The sequence below is a fragment of the Achroia grisella genome, unplaced genomic scaffold, assembly GCF_030625045.1.
Source record: "Achroia grisella isolate CSIRO2021 unplaced genomic scaffold, CSIRO_AGI_Agris_v1 utg1314, whole genome shotgun sequence".
In the NCBI taxonomy this organism is placed as follows: Eukaryota; Metazoa; Arthropoda; class Insecta; order Lepidoptera; family Pyralidae; genus Achroia; species Achroia grisella.
Window position 1 is genome coordinate 217,929 of NW_026712619.1, and position 25,017 is coordinate 242,945.

At 40.9% G+C, this 25,017-nt stretch overlaps 2 protein-coding genes across 3 annotated transcripts in view; one reads left to right on the top strand and one right to left on the bottom strand.

The window, feature by feature from the left end:
- LOC131855163 (E3 ubiquitin-protein ligase TRIM33) overlaps positions 1 to 12,957 on the bottom strand; it is a 42,174-nt gene extending 29,217 nt beyond the window's left edge. The window contains exons 1-5 of the mRNA XM_059206408.1: positions 12,484 to 12,957; positions 9,944 to 10,207; positions 9,205 to 9,321; positions 2,371 to 2,485; positions 841 to 955 (exon numbers count right to left, since the gene is read on the bottom strand). Of these exons, the coding sequence (XP_059062391.1) occupies positions 841 to 955; positions 2,371 to 2,485; positions 9,205 to 9,321; positions 9,944 to 10,207; positions 12,484 to 12,637 (765 nt within the window). The 5' untranslated portion in view covers positions 12,638 to 12,957. The remainder of the gene's footprint in view (positions 1 to 840; positions 956 to 2,370; positions 2,486 to 9,204; positions 9,322 to 9,943; positions 10,208 to 12,483) is intronic.
- A 487-nt stretch (positions 12,958 to 13,444) lies between these two features.
- Positions 13,445 to 24,657, top strand: LOC131855171 (ADP-ribosylation factor GTPase-activating protein 2). Of its 2 annotated transcripts, none has more exons than XM_059206416.1 (10): positions 13,445 to 13,541; positions 13,617 to 13,808; positions 13,887 to 14,018; positions 15,470 to 15,589; positions 17,909 to 18,037; positions 19,347 to 19,445; positions 20,053 to 20,219; positions 20,888 to 21,013; positions 22,397 to 22,817; positions 23,752 to 24,657. In XM_059206416.1, the coding sequence occupies exons 1-10, from the start codon at positions 13,467 to 13,469 to the stop codon at positions 23,851 to 23,853; spliced, it is 1,563 nt and encodes a 520-aa protein (XP_059062399.1). In that variant the 5' UTR covers positions 13,445 to 13,466; the 3' UTR covers positions 23,854 to 24,657. The 2 variants fall into 2 exon arrangements, with proteins under 2 accessions (XP_059062399.1, XP_059062400.1); XM_059206417.1 differs by having other exon boundaries at positions 15,470 to 15,520.
- The last annotated feature ends 360 nt before the right edge of the window (positions 24,658 to 25,017 follow it).

The following is a 25,017-nucleotide window of genomic DNA, read 5'->3' on the forward strand; positions in this document are numbered from 1 at the left end:
GTATTACAATTATATATTAACTGATACCTTATATATTATTTATGTATGTCTACATAATCATATATTTGTGGATGTTTATTCCTTCTTACAGTGTGACTTATTATCTATACATATAAATAAAATTGGAGTGCCCGTTTGTAATATTGAAATAGCCGTGTTTTACTACATGCATATAAATATAAATACGGTATATACACCAAAAAACCACTTTTTAAAATTTTTGTCTGTCTGTCTGTCGGTCTGTTTGTTCCGGCTAATCTCTGAATTGACTGGACCGATTTTAACGGGACTTTTTTTTGGCAGATAGCTGATGTAACAAGAAGTAAATTAGGCTACTTTTATTTTAGAAAAAATGAAGTTAAATTCCATGCGGACGAAGTTGCGGGTGCAGCTAGTCATTTATATAATTTTAATGTCTTCCTTTCACTTTTTTTCTTTTCTCGTACACGTATGTATGGCTGATCTAGTGACCACATTATCTTATAACATTTTCTAGGTTTGCTGGAAGAAATCTCTTTTTAGAGATAAGCTCGCCCTTGTACATCACATTTATTTTATTACTGTTATTTTTTATCTGTGTGTGTACAATAAAGAATAAATATTATTTCATTGCAGCTTCGCTCCTATTGGTAGTATTATAACATATACGTTACAAAGCAACTAACACCCGCCATAAATGTGCCATGTAGTGTGATTGCACCCTAGAACCTTACAAAATGTACACGTTGGCCTCTGGTGTGTACAGTGAGTTGAGAGGTGGCAGTGTGCGGTACCTGCACGTGGTCGCGGCAGTACATGTCGCGTGTGTACAGTGAGTTGAGAGGTGGCAGTGTGCGGTACCTGCACGTGGTCGCGGCAGTACATATCGTGTGCGGACCGCGGCGGTTGTGCAGCTCCCAGCTCCGCGGCGGCCTCGTCCTTAGACTTGATCGTGTGGTCTTTAGTGATCTTTAACCTGCGATCAAATACACCGACATTACTTGAATGACGAGCGTATATAATTATATATACGCTCGTCATTCAAGGGCTATAATTGTTCATGCACGGGATTTTCATTTAATGTTAGACATAGACACCTATATAAATATACAGTGTACATAAAACTGGCTTTAAAAAAAAAAGTAATTCAATTGAGTTTCTTGTCAGTTCTTCTCAAATGGATCTATATATTGAATTGGACGGTAGAAAAAAAATATATTATAAAAAATTTGACGTTTATGTACGGCTAAAATGTCTTGCATGATTAAATGATTTTTTACATATATCATATATCACAATAGCTGCTTTTCACGTACGCTCTTTCAGACAGGAAAGAATGTGCATGTAAATGTAGACAAACGGTAGAACGACTGTTCGGTAAGTCACTGTACAGCCGTCAGCATTTTACACCGCTCCGCGTCCATATATACGCCCCACACACACCATTTTCCCTTCAGTACACAAATACTTACAAGCAAGCCACACTCAATCATCATGTACTCAATAAATCAAGTTGGAAAGCAGCCCGGACTTATAATTTATACATCATTGCATCCCGATTGTGCGATTCACAACCAAGGGCGGATCTACCTAAGGGCTTTTTGAGCTGCAGCCCAGAACCCCCAGGATATAGAGGGCCCCCAGTCCCCACTGAAACGATATTTAGAATACAAAAAAATATCTAGAATTTTAAAAAACTTATCTTAAGGTTGGCAACCCTGAGATCAAATCAAATCAAAATCAAGATCAAATCAAACCATGCAAGTGCGCGTCTATTGAAAGGAGCGGGAAATTTCTGGTTGCTTGTTTTTGGTGGGTGTATTTTTTTAGTTAAACAATATAATTATGTAGGCCCCTAAGTAGATTTAGCTCAGGACCCTACAAATTTACGATCCGCCCCTGTTCACAGCTGACTCATACAACAAGAGAGATCGCGCGCGTCGCTAGTGAGCGCATTTCCGCCTTCTTCAATCGTGCGTGCTTTAGCGCCTATTTTTAATTATCATTGCAAAATTGTGGACACCTGCCTAATTTATAAATCTTGAACGTGTCTCTGTAAAATCTATACATATATATAAAATTAGAGTGTCTGTTTGTAATATTGAAATAACCGTTTTTTACTACATGCTAATGAATTTATATGTGGTGCATAAACATTAACATTTTTTATAATTTTTCTCTGTCTGTCTGTCGGTCTGTTTGTTCCGGCTAATGTCTGAAATGGCTGGACCGATTTTGCATTTTTCGCAGGTAACTGACGTAATAAGGAGTAACTTAGGCTACTTTTATTTTTAAAATAATAAAATTCCACGCGGACGAAGTCGCGGGAACTGCTAGTGAATAATAAAGTTCTAGAAAATTAACTTTAGATACAGCTATTCGGAATAATACCTCTGGTGTGCGTGCACGCAGTTGTCGCAGATGTACTCTGCGCAGTCAACGCAGTAGCTGGTGGCCGGCTCCGTGTCCTCGCAGCTGTTGCACTGCTGCTCGCCGCTCGTCGCGCCTGCATCACCACCACCACACAAATATGTATTAGACAGACAGACAGAAAACACTTTATAGAAAAACTTTAAATCCATAGCACTGACAATATTATCTGATACAAATAATGAGTGCATAGCTATTTCTATGTTGATTATCGCATGCCTCTTACTTGTTATACTATAATTATTTATATAAAACATCTATTAAAAAGAGCAACACACTAACACACAACACACAACAAGTTTCTTGCTTCTTGTGATTAATCTGCATTCCGAATGAGTGGTAGAAACAAAATATGACTATTCAAAAGTGCTTGTAATGAGTTAATTTGAATAAAGATGTTGCGGACCACGAGTCGGCATCGAAAATATGTAAATAAATTTGTGTATAAATTTGTATTTTTCCAGTGTTTTGACTATTGTTTAGGTTAGACTATTGTTTGTACCATATACCCTTTGTAGCGGCATAGATACTGTGAATTCTATGTCCGCCCATTGTGTAAATTCTTAGGGATCACAGCTTTAGTGTAGCCTGAACATGTGGCATTTAGTCGCACGTGGTTTTTTGTAGTTTTTTGTGTTGTTACTATTGTATTTAATTTTAAATGTGTGCGTATTCGCTGTTCCGGCCCGTCGGTCACCGACATGTGCAGGAATTGTCGGGAGGGTGGGACGGCCGACGCGCACGGCTCGGCGGGGGTGGGGAAGGACGCGCTCGGGCGCCCGTAAAAGGCGGGTTGGTTCTCGATCGCGCTCTCTTACGCATACGCCACCGACGAAGAACCACCGCCGGCGCAACGACCAAGAAAACCCCACTCCGGCCGGCCGACCCATAGAATAAGAAACAAATTGAAATACAGTCCACATATTTTGAAAATCGAAGATCTTTTAATTGTGTACCCCAAAATTTTGTGGTCCTTCGAGCCGGATATCAAGACCGAAGATCACCCAACGGTGCGACGAATCGCCGTGGAAGATCACCCAACGGTGCGACGAATCGCCGCGGAAGATCACCCAACGGTGCGACGTACCTCGCCGCGGAAGATCACCCAACGGTGCGACGTACCTCGCCGAGGAAGATCACCCAACGGTGCGACGCTAGCAGCTTACCGAATTTAGCTGCCGTCGTAAGGTGAAAACTTGAGGGTGCAGCGAGGATAGGATAAATAACGTCTACGCCATATAGGATAGATAACGTCTAAGCGGTGTGTCCGCGGCTCACATCTCTTACCACCTAACGGTGTCAAACGGTCGGAGTGTGGGTTAACGCCATTGAGCGGTGCAGTGAGTGGTGTGTCACTGCCGGTTGTTGCTTGTTACCGTGGCGCAACCGAATAGCACTATTACGCCTGTACGTGTGTATCGTATAGCGGGGGCCGGACTGTAGGCACTGCCAAAGGGGTCGGAAAGTCCGAACCGGCCCTGAGCGCCCCGTCTGTACATACGCACCACTGCGGGGTAATTCCTACCCTCCTATCCCCATAGTCCATCCCCTCGGGTGTTATCCTGAGGGATTGTTAGGGACGGTTAGGTAGGTAGGGACCGGTAGGTTAGGGGCTTGCAAGTGCCAGAACACGATGCCGACTACGAGAAGCCAAGCCCCGGGAGCAGAGAAAAAGACCACGCGGGAAAATGAACAGACAGAAGCGTCCCCTTCAGAAACCACGCAGATGTCCGCGTCCGCCGCGCCGTCGAGCGCGCCACAGGTACAAGCCACCCGCGCCGCGTTTACCTCGGACTCCGCACCGGCGCCACCGTCGCAGCCGCCGACGACAGATGTACGTCCGGCCCGGGCCGCGTCGGTGCGATCGCGCCGGTCTACCGCTAGCGGTATAGCTAAATTAAAGAGGCTGGAGTACGAGGCAGCGCTACAGATGGCGAAATTACAGGCTGATTTAATTAGAAAGAAGTTGGCAGCCGATGTCGCCGCGGTACATGAAGAGACCGATAGAGATAGCGTGTGCTCCGAGGAAGGTACCGGCCTGCAACGTATAACGGATTGGTTTCAACGTACCGAAGTACGGGGGGAGCAGAGAATTAATTCCCCACCGCCTACGCAGAAAGAGCCAACAGAAAGGCAAGCTTCACCGCCGAGGACGCCGAAGCAAAGACGGAGGTCCCCCGCTCCTGAAGCCGGGATGCAAGAAGGATTCACCCGGCTGGCCAAAGCTATTGAACGAGCTGTGGACGAACGAGCGGATAGGGTAGCGCCGAGGCAAGCCCAAGATCTCCCGACCTTCAGCGGCGAAGCAAGTGAATGGCTAGCGTTTAAGGCGGCCGTAGACCAGTCTACAAAAACGTACAGGATCACACCAGCGGAGAACCTGGCCAGGCTGAGGGCCTGCTTACGTGGAAAAGCGAGAGAGACAGTCGCAGCGTTACTCGTATCCGCTACAGAACCGTCGCAGATCATGAGGACGTTGGAGCAGCGGTACGGCCGGACAGAGGCCATCATCGACCGCGCCCTCAAAGATCTGAGAAGGATGCCGGTAATAGGAACATCGACAACAGAGGTGATTGACTTCGCCATTAAACTACAGAACATCACCACCATCGTCGCGGATATCGACAGGGGGGCGAGATTCCTACATAATCCCGCGCTTGAGAGTGAAGTGTCAGAGTAGCTGACCCCTCACTTACAGGTCCACTGGTGTCACTACGCTGAAAAAAACAAGGAGGACACTAGACCTACGATCATCAAGATGGCAGAGTTTTTAATGAGCGAAGCCGATCTCATGACCCGACATCTGCGAATAGCATCACCAACGAGACGAACGAGCGCGCTACCCACGAAGCAGCCCACGAAGCAACCCATACCGAAAGCAACGATGTCGGCACCTCGGCGACAGATGACGGATCGTGGCGCGGCCGTATACGCCGCCGTAGAAAAGAGCGAACAGAGTACCGAATGTCTCTGTTGCGGCGCCGCACACGTAACGCCGAAGTGTAAGAAGCTGAACGACATGTCGTTATCGGACAGATGGGAGTGGGCGAAAACAAATAAGATGTGCTTCCAATGCATGAACAGCACGCACAGAAGGCTCAAGTGTAAGGCACGCAAATGTGGTGTGAGAGAGTGTCGTAAGCCACACCACGCCCTGCTGCACCCCCCAGAAGAACCGCCGAAGCGGCAAGAGGACACCGCGATTACAGCCGCAGCACGCTTGCCAGAGAACAGCCAAGTGTTGTTAAAGGTGTGTCCCATCATCGTGAAAGGCAAGACGGGACGCGAAGTAGAGACGTACGCGATGCTAGATGAAGGCTCGACGGTTACACTCATCGATGCGGAGATCGCAGAACAGATCGGAGCCGAAGGTCCGACGCGATCTCTGAGAATTCAGGGAGCGGCCTCGAGCTGGCACGAAGCCTCAAGCCGAGTGGCTGATGTCATCATCAGAGGGCGACACCATACGGACGAAGAACACTCGGTGAGGGCGCGTACGATCCGGGATCTCACCCTAGGAACGCAGCGAGTGAACCCGGAAATACTCGCGTACGGACACCTGCGACAACTCACTTGCGAGCAAGTGTGCTACGAAGATGCCAGACCCAAGGTCTTGATCGGGTCAGACAACTGGCATCTGATTGTTACGCGGAAGCTGCTCACAGGAAGGCACAATCAACCCGCAGCGTCGCTGACACGACTGGGATGGGTCATCCACGGAACGGTACCCAGAAGTGTCGTGGAAGACGAGGAACATGTCCTCCACGTGCGGTTGACACAGCGCAACGCCGAGCCAGACATGCGGCATATAGAGGGCATAATAAAAGCGCATTACGACATCGACGCGTTGGGTATATCGTCGAAGAGATTACCCATCGCTAAGGAGGAGCGCGCCGTCGCCACATTCAACCGCACAGCGACGAGAGTGGATGGGCGATACGTCGTAGGATTGCCGTGGGAGAGAGATAACGTCGCTCTACCTCCCAGCTACGATATGGCAGCGAGCCGACTGAGGGGAATAGAGCGGCGGATGGATCGCTCTACGGAATTCCGGCTGGCGTATACCGCGGAGATAAACAAGTTGTTGGACAAGGGTTACGCCGAGAAAGTAACCGACGACCGGTTCAACAACGACCGCGCGTGGTACCTTCCCCATTTCGGAGTGACGAATCCGAATAAACCCGGAAAGCTGCGACTCGTATTCGACGCCGCGGCCCGTTCGAAGGGAATGTGCTTGAACGACGTACTGCTGGATGGGCCAGATATGCTACGATCGCTTAACGGTGTGTTATACCGTTTCCGCGAGAAGCCCGTAGCTATCACGGCGGACATACGAGAGATGTTCCTGCAGATTAAGATACGGGAAGAAGATAGAGCAGCACAACAGTTTCTGTGGCGAGGAGATGACAGGATTAACCCGCCGCAGAAATACGTAATGACCTCAATGATTTTCGGGGCGAGGAGCTCACCGTTCATCGCACACAGCGTTCGAGACAGGAACGCGGCAGAGCACCGAGAGTCGCACCCGTCAGCGTACACCGCCATAACAAGGAACCACTACATGGACGACTGGGTCGATAGCTTTGACTCCGAAGAGGAAGCAGCCCGCGCCATTCGAGAGGTAGTAGAGGTTCATGGCGGGATAGGATTCACGCTGGCGGGTTGGAATACAAACCGACCGAGCCTGCTAGAGAATGTGAGTGAGGACCAGCGAGCGAGGACGCCGAAGGAACTGGGAGCCAACGCACATCCATACGGAAAGACATTGGGGTTATTGTGGATGTCAGCCGAAGACCAGCTGGCGTTCAACACCGGCATGCCACGCGTCCCACGAGAAGTGAAGCACGGCACACGGATACCGACGAAAAGGGAAGCCCTAGGAGCGGTGATGTCATTGTTCGACCCGCTCGGGCTGCTGAGCCCTTACACCATCACGGCAAAAATCATCTTGCAGGCGCTGTGGGTGCAGAAGGTCGAATGGGATGACCCTCTGCCCGCCGAGGAAGCGCGGATGTTCCAGGAATGGAGAGATGACTTAGCCTATATAGAGGAACTGAGATTGCCGCGATGGTATGGCACGAACGACAGCCAACGGTCGCAACTGCACGTATTCACGGACGCAAGCGAACAGGCATATGCCACAGCCGCGTATTGGAGGACGGAACGCGAGGATCGTAGCGTTAACGTCGTCCTGGTAGCAGCCAAAGCGAGGGTAGCGCCCATGAAAGCGCAGAGTATACCCCGGATGGAGCTTCAGGCGAGCCTGGTAGGACCCCGACTGGCCGCTGACGTACTGAAAGGACGTCGTCGCGCGGCCGAAGTCTTCCTATGGACGGTCTCGAAGAAGACGCTACATTGGACTAGGAACGACACCGCTCGATACAATCCACACGCGGCCCGCCGGATGGCAGAAAGCGCCGAACATACAGAACCAACACAGTGGCGCTGGGTACCGACCGCCCACGACGTAACTAACGACGCGACCCGCGCGAGATATACAATACGGACCGCCGCCGACAGATCCGTCGGGCCGGCGCTTGTATACGCTCCAGAGAAAGAACGACCCAAGGAAAGCAAGCCCGTCCCTGCAGAGACAGTAGCCCGTGTCCGGGCGAAGGCAAAGCCCGTAATGGACAGAATGCGGTTCTCCTCATATGACCGAGTGAGGAGGACTCCGGCACAGGTGCTGCTGGTCGCAGAAGAATACAGGCGACGGGCATGGAAGCTGGGCCGGGAGCGCCCCGCCGAAGCGGGGAAATGGGTCAAGTGGCGTTGCGGTGAACGCGGACGGACGGACGAACGCGAGGGAATTTTTCGAAGGCCGACCCGAAGGCTGGTGGTCCTCCCTAGGGATAAGGGCTGCGAAGATCTGCGCCGGGGGGAGGCTGTTGCGGACCACGAGTCGGCATCGAAAATATGTAAATAAATTTGTGTATAAATTTGTATTTTTCCAGTGTTTTGACTATTGTTTAGGTTAGACTATTGTTTGTACCATATACCCTTTGTAGCGGCATAGATACTGTGAATTCTATGTCCGCCCATTGTGTAAATTCTTAGGGATCACAGCTTTAGTGTAGCCTGAACATGTGGCATTTAGTCGCACGTGGTTTTTTGTAGTTTTTTGTGTTGTTACTATTGTATTAAATTTTAAATGTGTGCGTATTCGCTGTTCCGGCCCGTCGGTCACCGACATGTGCAGGAATTGTCGGGAGGGTGGGACGGCCGACGCGCACGGCTCGGCGGGGGTGGGGAAGGACGCGCTCGGGCGCCCGTAAAAGGCGGGTTGGTTCTCGATCGCGCTCTCTTACGCATACGCCACCGACGAAGAACCACCGCCGGCGCAACGACCAAGAAAACCCCACTCCGGCCGGCCGACCCATAGAATAAGAAACAAATTGAAATACAGTCCACATATTTTGAAAATCGAAGATCTTTTAATTGTGTACCCCACAAAAGATTATTTCTATTTCCATTTCTTTTATTTGCATTAAATGACACACAGAATGTACAGTAATATAAAGAGCAAATAAGACCAGAAAAAAGAGCAAATACATATATTACATTGGTCAGTTAATAATCTATACATATAAGACTGAGCCCTCAGACTAAAGTCGTATCCATCAGGCGGGAGATGGCCTTCAGCCGCTCCGTAAGTCCTTCCTTTGGTTTGGAGTGCCACCTGCACTCACCCCTATCGTCCGATGAAGCTGTAAAGGCCAGCTGTGGCCAACAGCATTAGAGTAGTCCGAAAATAAAAAAAGCATATGGGACTGATCACTAGATATGTATATTTACCATTGTTGCCCGTTTGTTCCAATGCCATTTTCTCTAATACAAATCTCTGGTCGATCATATTGGCTGGTTGACACTGCAGCCGACATGATGGACATGTTATTGTGATCCTTTCAGCGCCTGCAACATGCCAATTGAAATGGTCAACAAAAAGGTTTTCTAAGGTAATTATTTAATAATACTATCTATACATATAAATAAAATTGGAGTGTCTGTAATATTGAAATAACCGTTTTTTACTACATGCATATAATATATACTATATACAGTAAAATTTTGTACACTATATATTACTTATAGAGATGAAACGGATATCCGGTAACTATCCGGTATCCAGTCTATACGGTGGCATTAATACTATCCGACCGAATACCGGATAACTATTATTGGGTCGGACAAACATACGGCCGAATTAAAAAAAATCTGATTTAATTTTTTTTTAAGTAATAATTTGTTTTATTTAGTTAGTATTATATAAGGAATAAAATTAGGTTTAGTTTTAAATTTTTAATCACTTAATAGTAAATGACTGTTATAGAAAGAAAATGAATTTATTAGTTAGCTAAGTTCCGCCGAATATCCGGCGGCCGGATAGCGGCGGCGGCTATTCGGTCACATGGTTGGCCGAATATCGGTATCCTGCCAAACTGCTATCCGTTTTATTTCTAATTACTTATGCTAAGTTTCAAAGAACAGCTTGGTTGGACAAACCGACAAAACTTATTGTTTCGCATAAACATACCTAAAAAGTCACGAGAGCTAGCTGTTCTCTCTTCTATCTTAGCAGCTATGCAGGGTTCACAGGCAGAGTGGAGGCATTCCATGAGCTTGGGAGTGCCCTCGGTGAGCGCCAGTGCGGTCTGGCACAGCACGCAGCGCGCGGCCGACAGCGGGGGCCGCGCCGCGCTGGGAGACGCCAGCGAGTCGGCGCCGGCCTCCGGCTCCGAGCTGGCCGCGGCTGCGGCGCCCGCCCCGCCCGCCCCGCCCGCCCCGGCCGCCCCGGCGGCTGCGCCCCCGCTGCCAGACCCTGTACTCTCTGCCACTCCACCCACCTATTCATTTTTAATATCTACTGTATATCAGCTGTTTTGGCGATGAGTTTATTCACATCTTGTATTTAATAACAGTATATTAAATTGTGTTTACATTACAAAATTAAATAGGGGAAGGGCTTAGTAGTAATTGATTCTAATGGTCCCATTGCTAAAAGTGTACCATGTCAACTTGACCTTATTACCTTCCTTTTTACCTACCTACCTTTTACATTTTGTTAGCACATGAAACCTCTTGATGCAATTTATAAAAGCCATATAATTGTAATTAAAAATAAATTAAAAACTTCTTTTCTTTCTGTCAACATGGTCTTTCATTTATTATTAATTTTATTGATGTTAAATGCATTATAAATAGATCACAGTTAGAAACACTAACAAAATTAGGATGTTGCCTATAAATTAATACAGTACTACATGTTTGTGATGACTACAATGTTTGCTTCCTTTGTTTTAGATTCACTACATGTACAACGGCCAAGGAGAGAGGCTGATTGTGGAAAATAGAGTCAAATTTTTTAGATTCTCAACAAACTCAGATAACTATAAGTACTGATGACTACCCACAAATTATTAAACAATACTGAAAAAATCATCAGATAAAAAAATGAATATATCACTAGTGAGTTGCAGTAATGAAATATATATATAAATAATGAAAATGTATCTTGTGTCTAAAAGTTTTATTATTTTTATAATGTACAAGTAGTACATTATAAAAATAATAAAACTTTTACTAAACTCTATTTTTTAAATAGAATAACAGTAATGTTGTATATGGTTCTTCTAGATTGTAATAAGCTTCTGAATGAGATGAAAAACATATGAATAGTGTCTTATACATATGAATATATTTTGAGACAGATTTTGAGTGTATTAATACAAATATAAAGGCAATATCTAGGAAACTGATAACTACTGCCTGCACACAAAAAATTGTGTAATGCCAATGTCATCATTCATTCATTCATAAACTTAAGAGCAGCAGCAGCTCAGTCGGTGGAGCTTTTGCCACTTTCTACGATCTTCCATCATAATCTTTAAGCCATCATGTCTATTATGGATTAAAACACATTTATATTTTAGAATCATGTTTTTACTTTTTTGATAAAAAGTTATATTGATGGTGACAATAAAAGACACACAATTATTGTTATACAACAATGTCAGTTATAATATTGATATGCTAAGAAAAGGGTAAAATTGGACCACCTGTAGCAGAGCATCAGAGGAAGTATGAAAGTGGGCACCGGCATAGGAATGAGAATAATATTTTAAGAAAGGTGTTACATATGAATGTGGATGGTTATAAGGGCAGAGGAAGGCCGAAAAAGAGATGGATGGACTGTGTGAAAGATGATATGGTAAGAAAGGAAGTAAATAACGAGATGACTGCGAACAGGGATGAATGGAAGAGAAAAACATATTACGCCGACCAAATAAATGGGATAAGGAAGAAGCAGATGATGATGTAGCAGAGGCATTGAAGGTGATACCTCTTATATGAAATTGATTAAATTCATAATATTTTAACTGCAATTGTTGCTGACAGCTTGTCTACTATTCTTTTCATAAACTTTGTATGATTTTTAATAAAATAGTCATTGTGTTCCCTCTCCAGTAGTAGAAAATAATACAAGCATCAATAATGGCTATTCCAAAACACCATTATCATCATGTATTAAATACTAATTATCATATATTTAATTATTATTCCCTAAGAAATATTAAGGAGAGGTGTCATTCATGTTGAAAATAATTTTATTAAAATTTTAAGAATATTATATTAAACTGATTTAGTAGTTGATGATTGAATTCACATGCAATAAATATTAATAAATAAGGATTCACTATAATAATATTTTTATTACAATTTGTTTGCACACTTGTTGAACATGAAAATCTATCAGAATAATTAATTTGTATTGTAATAAAATTTGTATTAAAAATTTACAATACACTAACACAACTTTACAATTTTGTAATATTTTTTAGTGCAATTACAAAATTATTACACATAATCATGTTTTATTACAACTAATATTACAGTTATTAACCAGTTATTCACTAAACTAAAATTGTTATTAATAACAATGTAATTATCCATAATATTTTTCATGCACAGATACTTTCTACTTCTCTGTCTTATATAGGAATGCGTTGTTCTGTGGAAAAGTGATGATTTCACTAGATGTTGACAAACTTTCTACTGTCGACAGTGTAAGTGAACGTAAACTTACGCTAAGGGTGGACGGCGGTCCCGCAGTAGCATCAGGCAGTTCATCCTGTACCTCTTCCTTGATGGAAACACCAAGCAGCGGGCCGAGGTCCATTAACGCCCGCTCTATCTCCTCGCCACTCGGCTGATAGTTTACGTTTTCCATGAACACTGCACTTCACTCTCTACTCTATGTCTCTATATTTACACATTTTCTTTGAGATCATAGAAGGTTCACCAGAAAACTTTCACTAGCCACTTTGAAGGCTTTGGCACGTAGACATAGCTAATTGAGCACTTATCGCGATTAAGATAAATTAACCGATGTCCAAGGATTTGCTCCTTCTATCAATAACAATTCTAGACTATTACAAGTTTAAATACATTTGTTACATTCGTAATCATTTGTCAGCCGTAAAATTAGTCTTAATATTATCAAGCTAATGAAAAATATTTTTTGAAAAATATAACATGCGTCCTTTCGGATCAGACAACCATCAAGTCATAGAGTAATTTTCTTTACTTCGATATACGAATTTCTTGACTTTTAACCACAGACAAACAAATTACCATTGATTTCACATAAAACATCGATTTTAAAATAGCGTTATATTTAAACATTAAAATTAATTTTCTAAAGCACTGCATTATGAAAAAAATGCCTATATTATATACTTTTAGTACTTATTATTGAATAAATTCATTCACTAGCATCCTATGATTGTGTTTATGTTAAGAATAATTTTCCTTAAAAAAGGTTTTTTTGTTGATAAACATTAGATTTTAGCAGTAAAGTATATCTATAAATTTTTAGACTTGTGGCTAAACTACTGTTTTGGTACGCGTTTGTCATTATTACTCATTATAAGAACTTACTTTTATGTATACTGTGCAACTATTAATATTCCGCTGTCAAAGAACAATTGACATATGACATTGGAGGTTGTCAAAGGCAAACAAAAATCAAATGACATTTAGCAGACAACACGTCGAAAATGGCTGACTCTGGCCCAAGTAAAACTGATATTGAAGCGATTTTTCAAAGATTACGTAGTATTCCGGCTAATAAAGTTAGTAGTTTTGTCTTAATTATGAATATAGAAGGTATCGTTCATTGAATAATATAAGTATTGCCTCTCGTATAGGTATGTTTCGACTGCAACGCCAAGAACCCTACGTGGTCGTCGGTGACGTACGGAGTGTTCATCTGCCTGGACTGCTCAGCTGTTCACCGCAGCCTCGGCGTGCACCTCACGTTCGTACGTTCCACACAACTCGACACAAATTGGACATGGAAGCAACTAAGAAACATGCAGTTAGGCGGGAACATCAATGCAGTGCGTTGCTTTTTTATATTTATGATGATGTATAATTTTGTATGTAACATATATACCTATGTTTGATCCTTTTTTTAGACGCAGTTCTTCCGCACACATGGTCTAGTGACGGATGACGCGCGACAGAAGTACAGTTCTCGCGTGGCACAGATGTACCGTGACAAACTAAATGTTAACTCTGAGCAGGCCATGAAGACATATGGAACCAGGGTGAGTGACAAATTGATGCTATAATTGCAGCCACTATGACTTAGGTCGGATTTCACCAATCGTAGCATAAACATGTTCAAGGAAACGGAGTTCAGTGTGAACTAGAAAAAAAGAGTGACATTGATCTTGTTTTACTTTAAATGGAATTCACCAACATTATACAGATCGCGTTTACCAAAATGAAGTTTAGATTTTCATTCGTTCATAGTGTTACATGCTCATAAATTAATATTTGATGTAATGGGTAATTTAAATAAAATAATTTTAATAAAATAATTGATAAATAATGAATAAATATTTTATGATCATTAATATATTACTCAATATAAGTCAAATAAAAAAATTCATCGTTTTTAGCTTCAATAATGATGATTCTTACATACAATCTTTCATACCTCCTTTCAACCTTTTTTTGCATTGAAAATATGTTCTAGTCCTTTCTCAGGGTCTAGACTATTTGTGTACTAAATTTCATTTAAATTGGTTCAGTAGTTTTGCTGTGAAAGTGTGACAGACAGACAGAGTTACTTTTGCATTTATAATATTAATAAGGAGTAAGTATTACTATATGTTAGTTGATTGTACTATATTACATACAAAAGGATTATTGTGTGAAGTGAACTGTATTATAATTGCTCATTCCTCGTTGCTTTTGCATAAAATTGTCATGCCTTATTTTAGAATAAAATTAACAACTTTTATATTTCACTCTGATCTGTTGTAGCATATGCATATTCATGGCATATGCAATAATATGTATATAAAAGAAGGAATGAAAATTTCTATAACTTTTAAAAGGATAATTTTATAAAACAAAGATAATATTTTTAATTAATAAAAAATGGTGACAACTCTATATATCATATTTATCTAATTAATATTAAAGGAAATTGGTGTCAACTAATTAAGTATAATGTTGATATAAGAATAGTGGTGGGACTAACATAGAAAAAGAAAGTGTTGGACAGAGGAACCTGGAGTCTTTTAGAGCAGGCCTATATCTTAGGACAAGCTGATGAAGCTAGGCAGGGAAATAATAAACAAACAAAACCAACTCTATTAGAGAATAAGAGAGAGATAAGTTAGATAATTTTTTTTTATCTCTTCCTATCTGCAATCAGTCCCAGAACTATGAGCAGATTTTTTGGGTGTGGGATATAAGAATGGAGTGTCCACCCCAGCGGGAGAATCTACTCCTTAAGCATACTGCTAACATTACACAATTGCGCTTCTTTTAAGTCGCTTGGGGTTTACCCCGCTGCTCAATTACTACAATTACTTTAGTATTTGTAGTAATTGAGCAGCCAGTTGATTTGGGTGGTTACATAGTCGCTTTTTATATTTTTCTTTACAATTGATCTCCGCCTTTACTGTCAGTATGCCAAGTTCCCTGTGAATTTCGTTGTTGGTGATGTAAATTTAGATGAATAAATATGATGCTTTGTTGACAGTTGCACTTGGATCCAACACCCACAGAAGTGAAGGAGAACAAGGAGCCCGAGGTAGACTGGTTTGCCGAGCATGGAGACACTACTGACACTAACACTAATGAGCTTGCCTCGCCTGCACAGGTAACACACACGCCTCCTGCCCGCACCACTGTCGCTACAGACACGGGCCTCATTAAGCACCTGTCATATGTTGATCAACCCTGGAGACAGACATTGATACAAATTATTAGGTCAGGGGCCGTTCAGTAATATGTAAGCAGATTTATTACAATTATTTACCACCCCCATACCCCTTGTCAGCAAAAGTAAGCAAAGCTCTTACCCCCTCCCTCTTCATTCATTTCATTTTTCAATTAATGTATTGTTCTTTTAGCAATGTGAGGTGGCCATTCCTGTAAAAAAGTAAATAACTGCCGATGACGTCATCATCTAGACCCCCACCCCCATCATCCAAAATAAGCAAAGCCACCGCCACCCCATAGTGCTTATGTAATACTTGAACGATCCTTCATCAGTGTACCAGTCCTCAATAAATCATTCATAAATGATATTTCTCCATACTTCCTATTAATGAATTTACTGATTATTTATAGCAATGTGTATAAAACAGTAAAATTTTAATTATTATTGTTAAAAATAATAATTTATGCTATAAGTCTATGCCCGAACCACTGGACGAATCGGGCTGAAATTTGGCATGCAGGTAGATGTTATGACGTAGGCATCCGCTAAGAAAGGATCCTATAAGTTTCGAATAAAGGGATATTTTTATTTCCACATAATGATTTCCACTTAGATGATTTAAACACTTTCAAATGTTGGAATCTATTAAATGTAAATTGCTACTGAATACCTTTACATATATTACGTTTTCATTGTTTTGAAGTAAGAACAATAGAGATTTGTATACATAATAAATATATTTTAAATTCATAGCCAATAATTAAAGTAACTATTTTCAACAAATTTAACTTTATAATTCATTCAATAGACCCCATTTATCTGTACGTCTCTGAAATAGAGAAGTCAATAAATCATTCAAGATTTACAAAAACATTCTTAATTACAAAACGTAGCAATTGTATTGTGTAATTTTTAATTAGTCCTTATCATTACGTCTGCTCAAGCTAATTTTTTGTTATTGCATTTATTGTCTGCGGTTGGTTTTATTGCTCATAATGTTTGTGAAATTGTTGTTTTGTTTTACCTTTTTTTTTTTAATATACACATCAATACTCGTGTAAAATAAATGTCATTGTTTTGGCGCGTAATTTTTTTTTTCTTGTAGTATGGCATTCACCCCGATTTTAGGGTATTTCGCAAAAAACGAAACGGGGAAACGTCATTCATTTATATTTAGCAACGAAAATTTTGTAGAATAGGTTAGACGCGCAATTTTGTTAAACTTGATTGTTTTTTTTTAATAATGCTTTATTCACGACCATGGATACAAGTCCTTCAGTCGAATACATTTTTGTATTCATAACAAAAAAATTTAAACAAACTTAGAAATAAACTATTATATAAACTTAAGACAGTACAATTTTACAATTTCATTAATAATACATTAATTTTTTTTCCACAGTATGTACAATGTAGTTATATGTTGGAATAAAATATGCAAAATGAGATAGTAACTTGATTGTTATTAGAGTGGTGTTGCCTGCTTATAATAATGGTGTTACCAACTGTGAGATTTCATTCTAACATTGATAAGTGTGAGAAGCGTGTGTCTGTGACTCATTTAATTTATTTTACCGATAATGAATATCATTAAAGATTCCAAAGATTATTTGTGTAAGTTAATTCATAAATTAGTATTCATAAAGCTATATGATTACAATTTTTTATTAATTATAGGGATACCTATTTCCTTTGTTTATACACTAGCTACTCGCCCCGGCTTCGTACACCCGTACTTGTGTTACATATATAAACCTTCCTCTTGAATCACTCTATCTATTAAAAAAACCCGCTTCAAAATCCGTTGCGTAGTTTTAAATAAGCATACATAGGGACAGACAGCGACAGCGACTTTGTTTTATACTTTGTAGTGATAGGCATACATATTTCCTTTGTTTATAATATATTAACAAGTACAATATACAATCTTTATATATAAAAATTACGAGTCACGTTGTTTGTCCGCAGTGGAACTCTGAAACCTAAGTGGTCATAGACAGTGTGGTTTCTTCCTCCCGCGTACATTTAGAATGAACTACCTGCCGAGGTTTTCTCGAGAGACTACAGCATGGGGTTTTTCAAGAAGGGTATATTAAGGTTTCTTAAGGGTCGGCAATGCGCACGTGACAGCCCTGGTGTTTCAGGCGTATACGGGAACCGTTTACTATCAGTCGGGCCGTATGCTCGTTTGCCACCATCATACTATAAAAATATATTGTTTGTTTTAATTGAGATATTTCGTTTGTAATTCGCCAGTTATTAGCGAGTAAGCAGGAGCCGCTCAGCTCGGAGGCTCGCCTGTGGGACTCGGGCGTCAACAGCGGCGGGGACGCGCCGCGGGTGTCTTCCATCGGGGCCAGGAAACCGGCCGCCAAACGCAGCGGGGTAAGTCGATGGCATTGTAACTTGTTAACGAGCAGACTCCCAATATTATTTCATTTTATTTTGCTTGTTCTTCAATCTACTTAGTTTTAACCATAAGAAATGAATATATTTGTTTACTAGAAAAGAATAGACAATTTCCAATAACGATCTCATGGTTCGATCCCTCGCACAAACATTTGTATTCATGAGTATGATTGTTTGTATCAGTCTGGGTGTTTTCTATGTATAAATGTATGTATTTACGAAAAAAAATCTATGTATTTGTATCAGTTGTCTAGTACACATAATACAAGCTAGCCTTAACTTGGGTCTAGATGGCGTATGAATTGTCCTGAGATTATTATTTTTATTATTATCATTAATGAGCAGACCATTTATGGTAGTGTTACCATTTCATCTTTCAACATATTGTAAATTTTATTGCACAATATGTTTAGTAATATTGTTAGTGACATTTCTAATAGAAGAATAGAACAGAAAATCATTTATTGAAATAAATTTACATTGAAGCACTTTTGAATAGTCATTACATTTTTTTAATCTACCGCTCGTTCGGAAAGCTGTCTCATCACAAGAAGAACGAGCAAGAAACTTACGTGTTGCTCTTTTAAATAATTTTATTATTACTTTACATTTTTAAGTTTAAGTGTGTGAATACAAGCTACCAATTAGCACTTATTCAATTAAATACTCAAATAGAAAATATATTGAATATACAACCAACTGGCTGAGTAACTAAATAAGAGTAAATCAGTCGAAGTGATTAGAGTAGACCAGTCTCTACAAGCAGCACTCGTTCACGAGTGTGACGAATAATCAATTTCTCTTTCAAATAACATCTTTCTTAAATATATATAACTCTAAAGTGAGTGATTGACATTGTAACCTATCAACGCACAGTCTAAAGGCATGCAGGTAGATGTTATAACGTAGACATCCGCTAAGAAAGGATTTTGATTAATTCTACCCCCAAGGGGATAAAATAGGGGATGAAAGTTTGTATGAAACTTTGTCAATTTTAAACCGACCGGGCTGAGATTCAGCATTGCATGCATAAATCTACTATGACGTAGGCATCCCCATAGAAAGGATTTTGATAAATTCTGCCCAGAAGGGGATAAATTAACGCGAGCGAAGCCGCGGGCAAAAGCTAGTAAATACATAAAAGAGTAATCAATAAAGTGACGGATAATCAATTTAATGATTACTCTTTTATGTATTTATGTTACTTGAAAAGACTGTACTCCTATATATATTTTTTTTAAAACTATGAGAGGTTTGACTGAAGCGGTGCAACTGGTTGTTTCAGATCGGCGCCCGTAAAGGAGGTCTTGGTGCGACTAAAGTAGCCGCAAACTTCGACGACATTGAGCGCGAGGCCATCATGGCCGAGAAACTGAAGACGGAGGTATGTCACAAGTCGCGACGTGACCTAAGTCCTGCGCTTGAATCTCAACTGTTGTAGCTTTATTATCATATTTTGTTTATGGATGACGAATGATGATGATGAAAATAATTTTACTAAAATAATATTAGTTGCTCCTTATCACATCAGCTATCTGCCAATAAAAGTCCCGTCAAAATCCGTCCATCCATTTCAGAGATTAGCCGGAACAAATAGACAGACAGACAAAAATAGTAAAAAATGTTATTTTGGTATATATACCGTATTTATATTCATATGCATATATAAATTTAATTTTATTTTTCTAAAGTAAAAGTTGCCTAAGTTACTCCCTATTACATCAGCTACCTGCCAAAAAAGGACTCGTGAAAATCGGTCCAGCCATTTCAGAGATTAGCTGGAACAAACAAACAGACAGCCAGTCAGACAGACAAAAATTGTAAAAAATGTTATTTTGGTGTATGTACCGTATTTATATTCATATGCATATAGTAAAAAACTGTTATTTCAATGTTACAAACAGACACTCCAATTTTATTTATAAGTATAGACCATGTTTGTAGACAGCCTCGGTTTTCCAAATAAAATAAGGATGTAATGTGTGTGACAGTCTGCGGCGGGCTCCGGCAGCGGCACCACAATAGAGGCGGTGGAGCAGGAGGTGGCGTCGCTGCGGCTAGCATACGGCCCGCCGGCTCCCTCGCGCGGGACCTCCAACGCCAGCGCAGCCGTCGCCGAGCGCCTCGGCATCGCAGGCACCACCAGAGTCGCGCGCGCGTTAGTAATACCTGTTACTCAATAGTTGTAATCAAGTCCCGGAAAACCCGTGCAAAGTACTAAATTTCTTCAGGGTAACACCTTCCTTTGCTTGCTGTCATTAGATATGATTCGCACATTGAAGGACAAACCGCCGTGATCACGGGTAAGTTTACCCGTTTAAAAATAAAACGTAAGATCCCGAGATTTTTACTAATTACACGTACGAATAATATTACTAATATTTATTTATTTAAACCTTCGTTAGTGTACATTTTAATGTAGTCCTGACTCCCAAACTAGCGTGAGCAGCATATACAGCAGGATCAGGAGTCAGTTCCTTCCTAAAACAACAATTACAGTTTTAATTTACATGTAAACTTAAAATTAATTAATATTTTATTCAATTCTGACGACCTCGGTGGTCTAGCGGTCTAGCACACCGCTTTAAAACCGATGGTCGCAGGTTCGATTCCTCGCACGGCACAAACATTTGTATTCATGAGTATGATTGTTTGTATCGGTCTGGGTGCTTTCTATGTATAATATGTATGTATTTGCAAAAAAAAATATCTATGTATATGTACAAGCTCTAGCTAGCTTAACTTGGGTCTAGATGGCTAGATAAATAGATTTTTGATTTGTTTTGATTATAATTATGAATGATATTATGATCATTGTGTGTACAGAGGCGTGTCCCACTCTGCGACGTCGGACATGACCATCATCCAGCAGGAGGGCGCGCCGCCCGCCTCCTCCGCGCGGGAACACCTCGACGACATCGACGACTTCAACTCCGTGTTCACCATGATCAGGTACCATCTACCTAGTTACTTCACCGCTCCACTCACCACTACCATGTGTATACACTCATTGTTATTGTGATGACAGGAATGGTGATGAGAGTAAACACACATAGTATGGTTGGGACTTGTGTTTTGGTTACATTGATGAAGCCTGTGAAGACACCAGGAGACTTCTGCGCTTTTAGGAGGAGCTTGACTGGCTACTTTAGTAGTCTGGCTCTGCACGCACAACGGCCCAGATGAGAGGCCAATTGCGGAGACTGGGAGTCCAACTAGCATTAAATTATATCTTGATTTACTCCATTTTAGACTAGTTACTAAGACTATATATGTATATTAACCACTGCATGGCTACGTGACGTTAGATAAAGTGACCTATCTAACGTACACTCGTACAAACTATTACGTGACGTTAGATAAAGTGGCCTATCCAACGTACTGGTATAAACTATTACGTGACGTTAGATAAAGTGACCTATCTAACGTACTGGTACAAACTATTATGTGAGGTTGGATAAAGTGACCTATCCAACGTACTGGTACAAACTATTACGTGACGTTAGATAAAGTGACCTATCCAACGTATTGGTACAAACTATTACGTGACGTTAGATAAAGTGACCTATCCAACGTACTGGTACAAACTATTACGTGACGTTAGATAAAGTGACCTATCTAACGTACTGGTACAAACTATTACGTGACGTTAGATAAAGTGACCTATCTAACGTACACTGGTACAAACTATTACGTGACGTTAGATAAAGTGACCTATCTAACGTACTGGTACAAACTATTATCCTACGTACGCATTTGCAATTACTATATCACAGTATTAACGCTTGTTTTTAATAGGTGATATTGGAATGGTGCATATGTTTGTACTATTTATCTTTATGCAAAACTCCTGCAATTTATAACAAATTTCCTATACATATAAGTGAAGTAACTAACTTAATTGCTTTTAAAAAGATCCTACATGACATAATATTAAATAAGTGCTATTATTACAGTAATGACTATTCTAATGACAAACATAATCATTAGTCAGTCACATTCCGTGCAGTGGTGCTTGTTTTATAATATATATCATGACTTACATTTAATTTTTACAATCTGTTGGCTCTTGGAGATGGACATAGAGATACTTTGCAATATATTTTTTGTAACAACTTTACTTGGCCTATGATCCATAGTAAATATAGTTGAGTATGAATATATTATTGTTGTATGTAAATTGTATGTAAACCAAGTTTGGTTTTCAGCTGCAAAGGTCAGAGGCTTCACTATATCTAATTGCAAATTTGTGAATATCTTTAAAATGACACGCTTGCTACTAGTGTAAGTACTATGAGTAACATAATAATCGAGCGTGTGGCTTATTGTTGACAGAAACGAGCCGTACAGCACTAGTCGAGGACTGGACTCGATGCTGGGCGACAGCGGCCGCAAGAACCTCAGCTCGTCGTGGGAGAACATCGAGCCGGAGCCGCAGCGCGCCGTGCACACGATGTTCTCGGGCGAGTCCCCGGGCTCCGCCCCCGCCCCCGCCCCCGCCCCCGCAGCCCCGCCCTCCCGCGCGCGAGGTCGCCGCGCCGACCCGGAGGACGACTCGGCCGTCAAGAAGTTCGGCTCCGCGAAGGCCATCAGCTCGGCGCAGTTCTTCGGCGAGCAGGACTCCCGGTGGGAGCGGGACTCGAACCTGTCGCGGTTCCAGGGCAGCACCAGCATATCCTCGGCGGACTACTTCGGCGGCGACCGCCCGCAGCGGCAGCAGGCCGCCTTCTCTGTCAACGCGCCGGATCTTGATGAGGTCAGTAGGGTCTTAATAAACTTTAATTAGTATTATTAGTCAATTTTGTCGATGTGGATGAGGGTAATGATGATGATGATAATGGTGGTGATGATGACGAAGTTGATGATGTCGGTGATGGTGATTATCAATTTGATGATTTTTAGTTTAGGTTACTTTCATTTATTGACCAATTTAAAAAACATCTTTACATATATGGCAAGTCATAATATACAATAATGATATTTATAAAATTTAAAGTTGATTACAATTATATTATTAAAAGAAATAAAATAAATTTATGACGTACACAGTATACGGTATAACTAATTACAACTCGTCATAATAATGTTTAAAAATCAAATTACGGTATAATTTTTTTTTCATATACTCTGTAATATTATAAAAAGGATTTTTCAAAATAATATTTTATTTTCAATTTAAATTGTTTTAGAGGTAATTGTCTTATTATACATTATTATTTTAAAAGTAATGCCTTGTTTAAAAGTTTTATCGAGTCTTGTTTTTGGCACTTGTTTTTGATCGATATTATTAAAAATCAATATCATCATCGACTTCATTATCATCTTTGACATGATGTCAATCGTCATCATCACCAAATAAAAACGAGGTTTGCTTAGTTCAAGACTAGATGGCGCTGTGTGAATTATCCATATGGTTATTCTCATTAGTGGATACATTATTTTTTTTATGGATGATAATGGAATGGTGTACCATTGCGCTAACGGTTTACGCTGACGCGGCACCAGTGGAGGATGATAAGATGAACATGAGATCAGGCCAACCCATCGTGACAAAGTTACCTGGAATTTATCACGTTGGTTTCCAGGGGGAACCGAGTGGAGGTCAACCTCACATAGTACATTGCTAGTAATGGGGTCAGGCCACATTACTAACAATCCTTCCCCCTGCAGTAAATGTTGCACGTACGCAGGTGCGGGAGTCGGTCCGGGCGGGGGTGACCCGGGTGGCGGGGCGGCTGTCGTCGCTGGCCACCGGCGTGGTGTCCTCGCTGCAGGAGCGGTACGGGTACTGATGCCGCTCCCACACCCACACCCACGGCCACTACTCCCTACATACCATCCACAGCCTCTAGTTATATCTTCAATCATTTCATAACATTACATTATTTCATTACGACTTGAACATATAAGTCACACGATGACGTTATGTCCGTAAAACTGTCGACGCATGTATGCCAGTCCAATTAATTAAAAAAAGAAACATTAATAAATATTTCCATTCAACGTTTCTTCCCATATTTTTTTATGGATGAAAATGGAATGGTACACCCGCCTGCGCTAACAGTTTACGCTGGCGGGGCACCAGTGGAGGATGATGAGATGAGCATGAAGTTAGGTCAGTTAGCCCATCTGACAAATTCTCCAAAAATTTGTCATGGTGGTTACCAAGGAGAACCGCGTGGTCAACCTGACATGGTACATTGCTAGCAACGGAATTATTACACATTACTAACAATCATTTCCCCCTTCTTCCCATATTACATATCCCATAGATCCTCTGTATATATAGCACTGTATATAAAGTATATACATACGTGAAGTTAACTACAATCATAGTATATGTATTAGAGAAATAAACCAGGTAGAAGTAACACATCAAAATGTCTTTCTACCATCATAACATGTGTGATCCACATAATTGCGCGTGGATTACGAATAAGGGCTGTACAAATTAACGAGCATTTAAAAAACATTATCTATGACACCCATGATAAGAGCATGGTTGTCCAATGCAAATTGAAATTCAAAATATCAATATTCATGTAGGTCTATTACAGACTCTTATGATATGTCAAATCTACCGTCAGTTCGGAATGAAATCATTCTGATGTTCGGAATGTGAAGAACTGACAAGAAACTCAGCTCGTATTCTTTTCAAATAAATGTTGTACACGTTTACAATAATACAGAATGTCAGGGTATTATATGAAGATCTTTTCACCAGGCCATTATTTTGTTTATGTTTTCTATCTGTGGAATATTAGCATATCCCGTCTAAACATGTTTTGTGAAATAATTAAAAGACAGCTGTAAATGGTGCGCTCGAATTTATGTTCCAATGTATATCTTCACGCTATAATTCTTATGTGGTGGGTAGAGAATATTAAATTGTAATAACGACTTTTTGATACATTATTACTAAAGTAACGCCATTATAATCTATCCAATCTATATGA

Coding starts and splice junctions, on each gene's coding strand:
- LOC131855171 (XM_059206416.1), top strand. CDS start 13,467: ATGGCTGACTCTGGCCCAAGTAAAACTGATATTGAAGCGATTTTTCAA. Junction 14,019..15,469: donor TGAAGACATATGGAACCAGG/GTGAGTGACAAA, acceptor CTTTGTTGACAG/TTGCACTTGGATCCAACACC. Junction 18,038..19,346: donor CGGCCGCCAAACGCAGCGGG/GTAAGTCGATGG, acceptor TGGTTGTTTCAG/ATCGGCGCCCGTAAAGGAGG.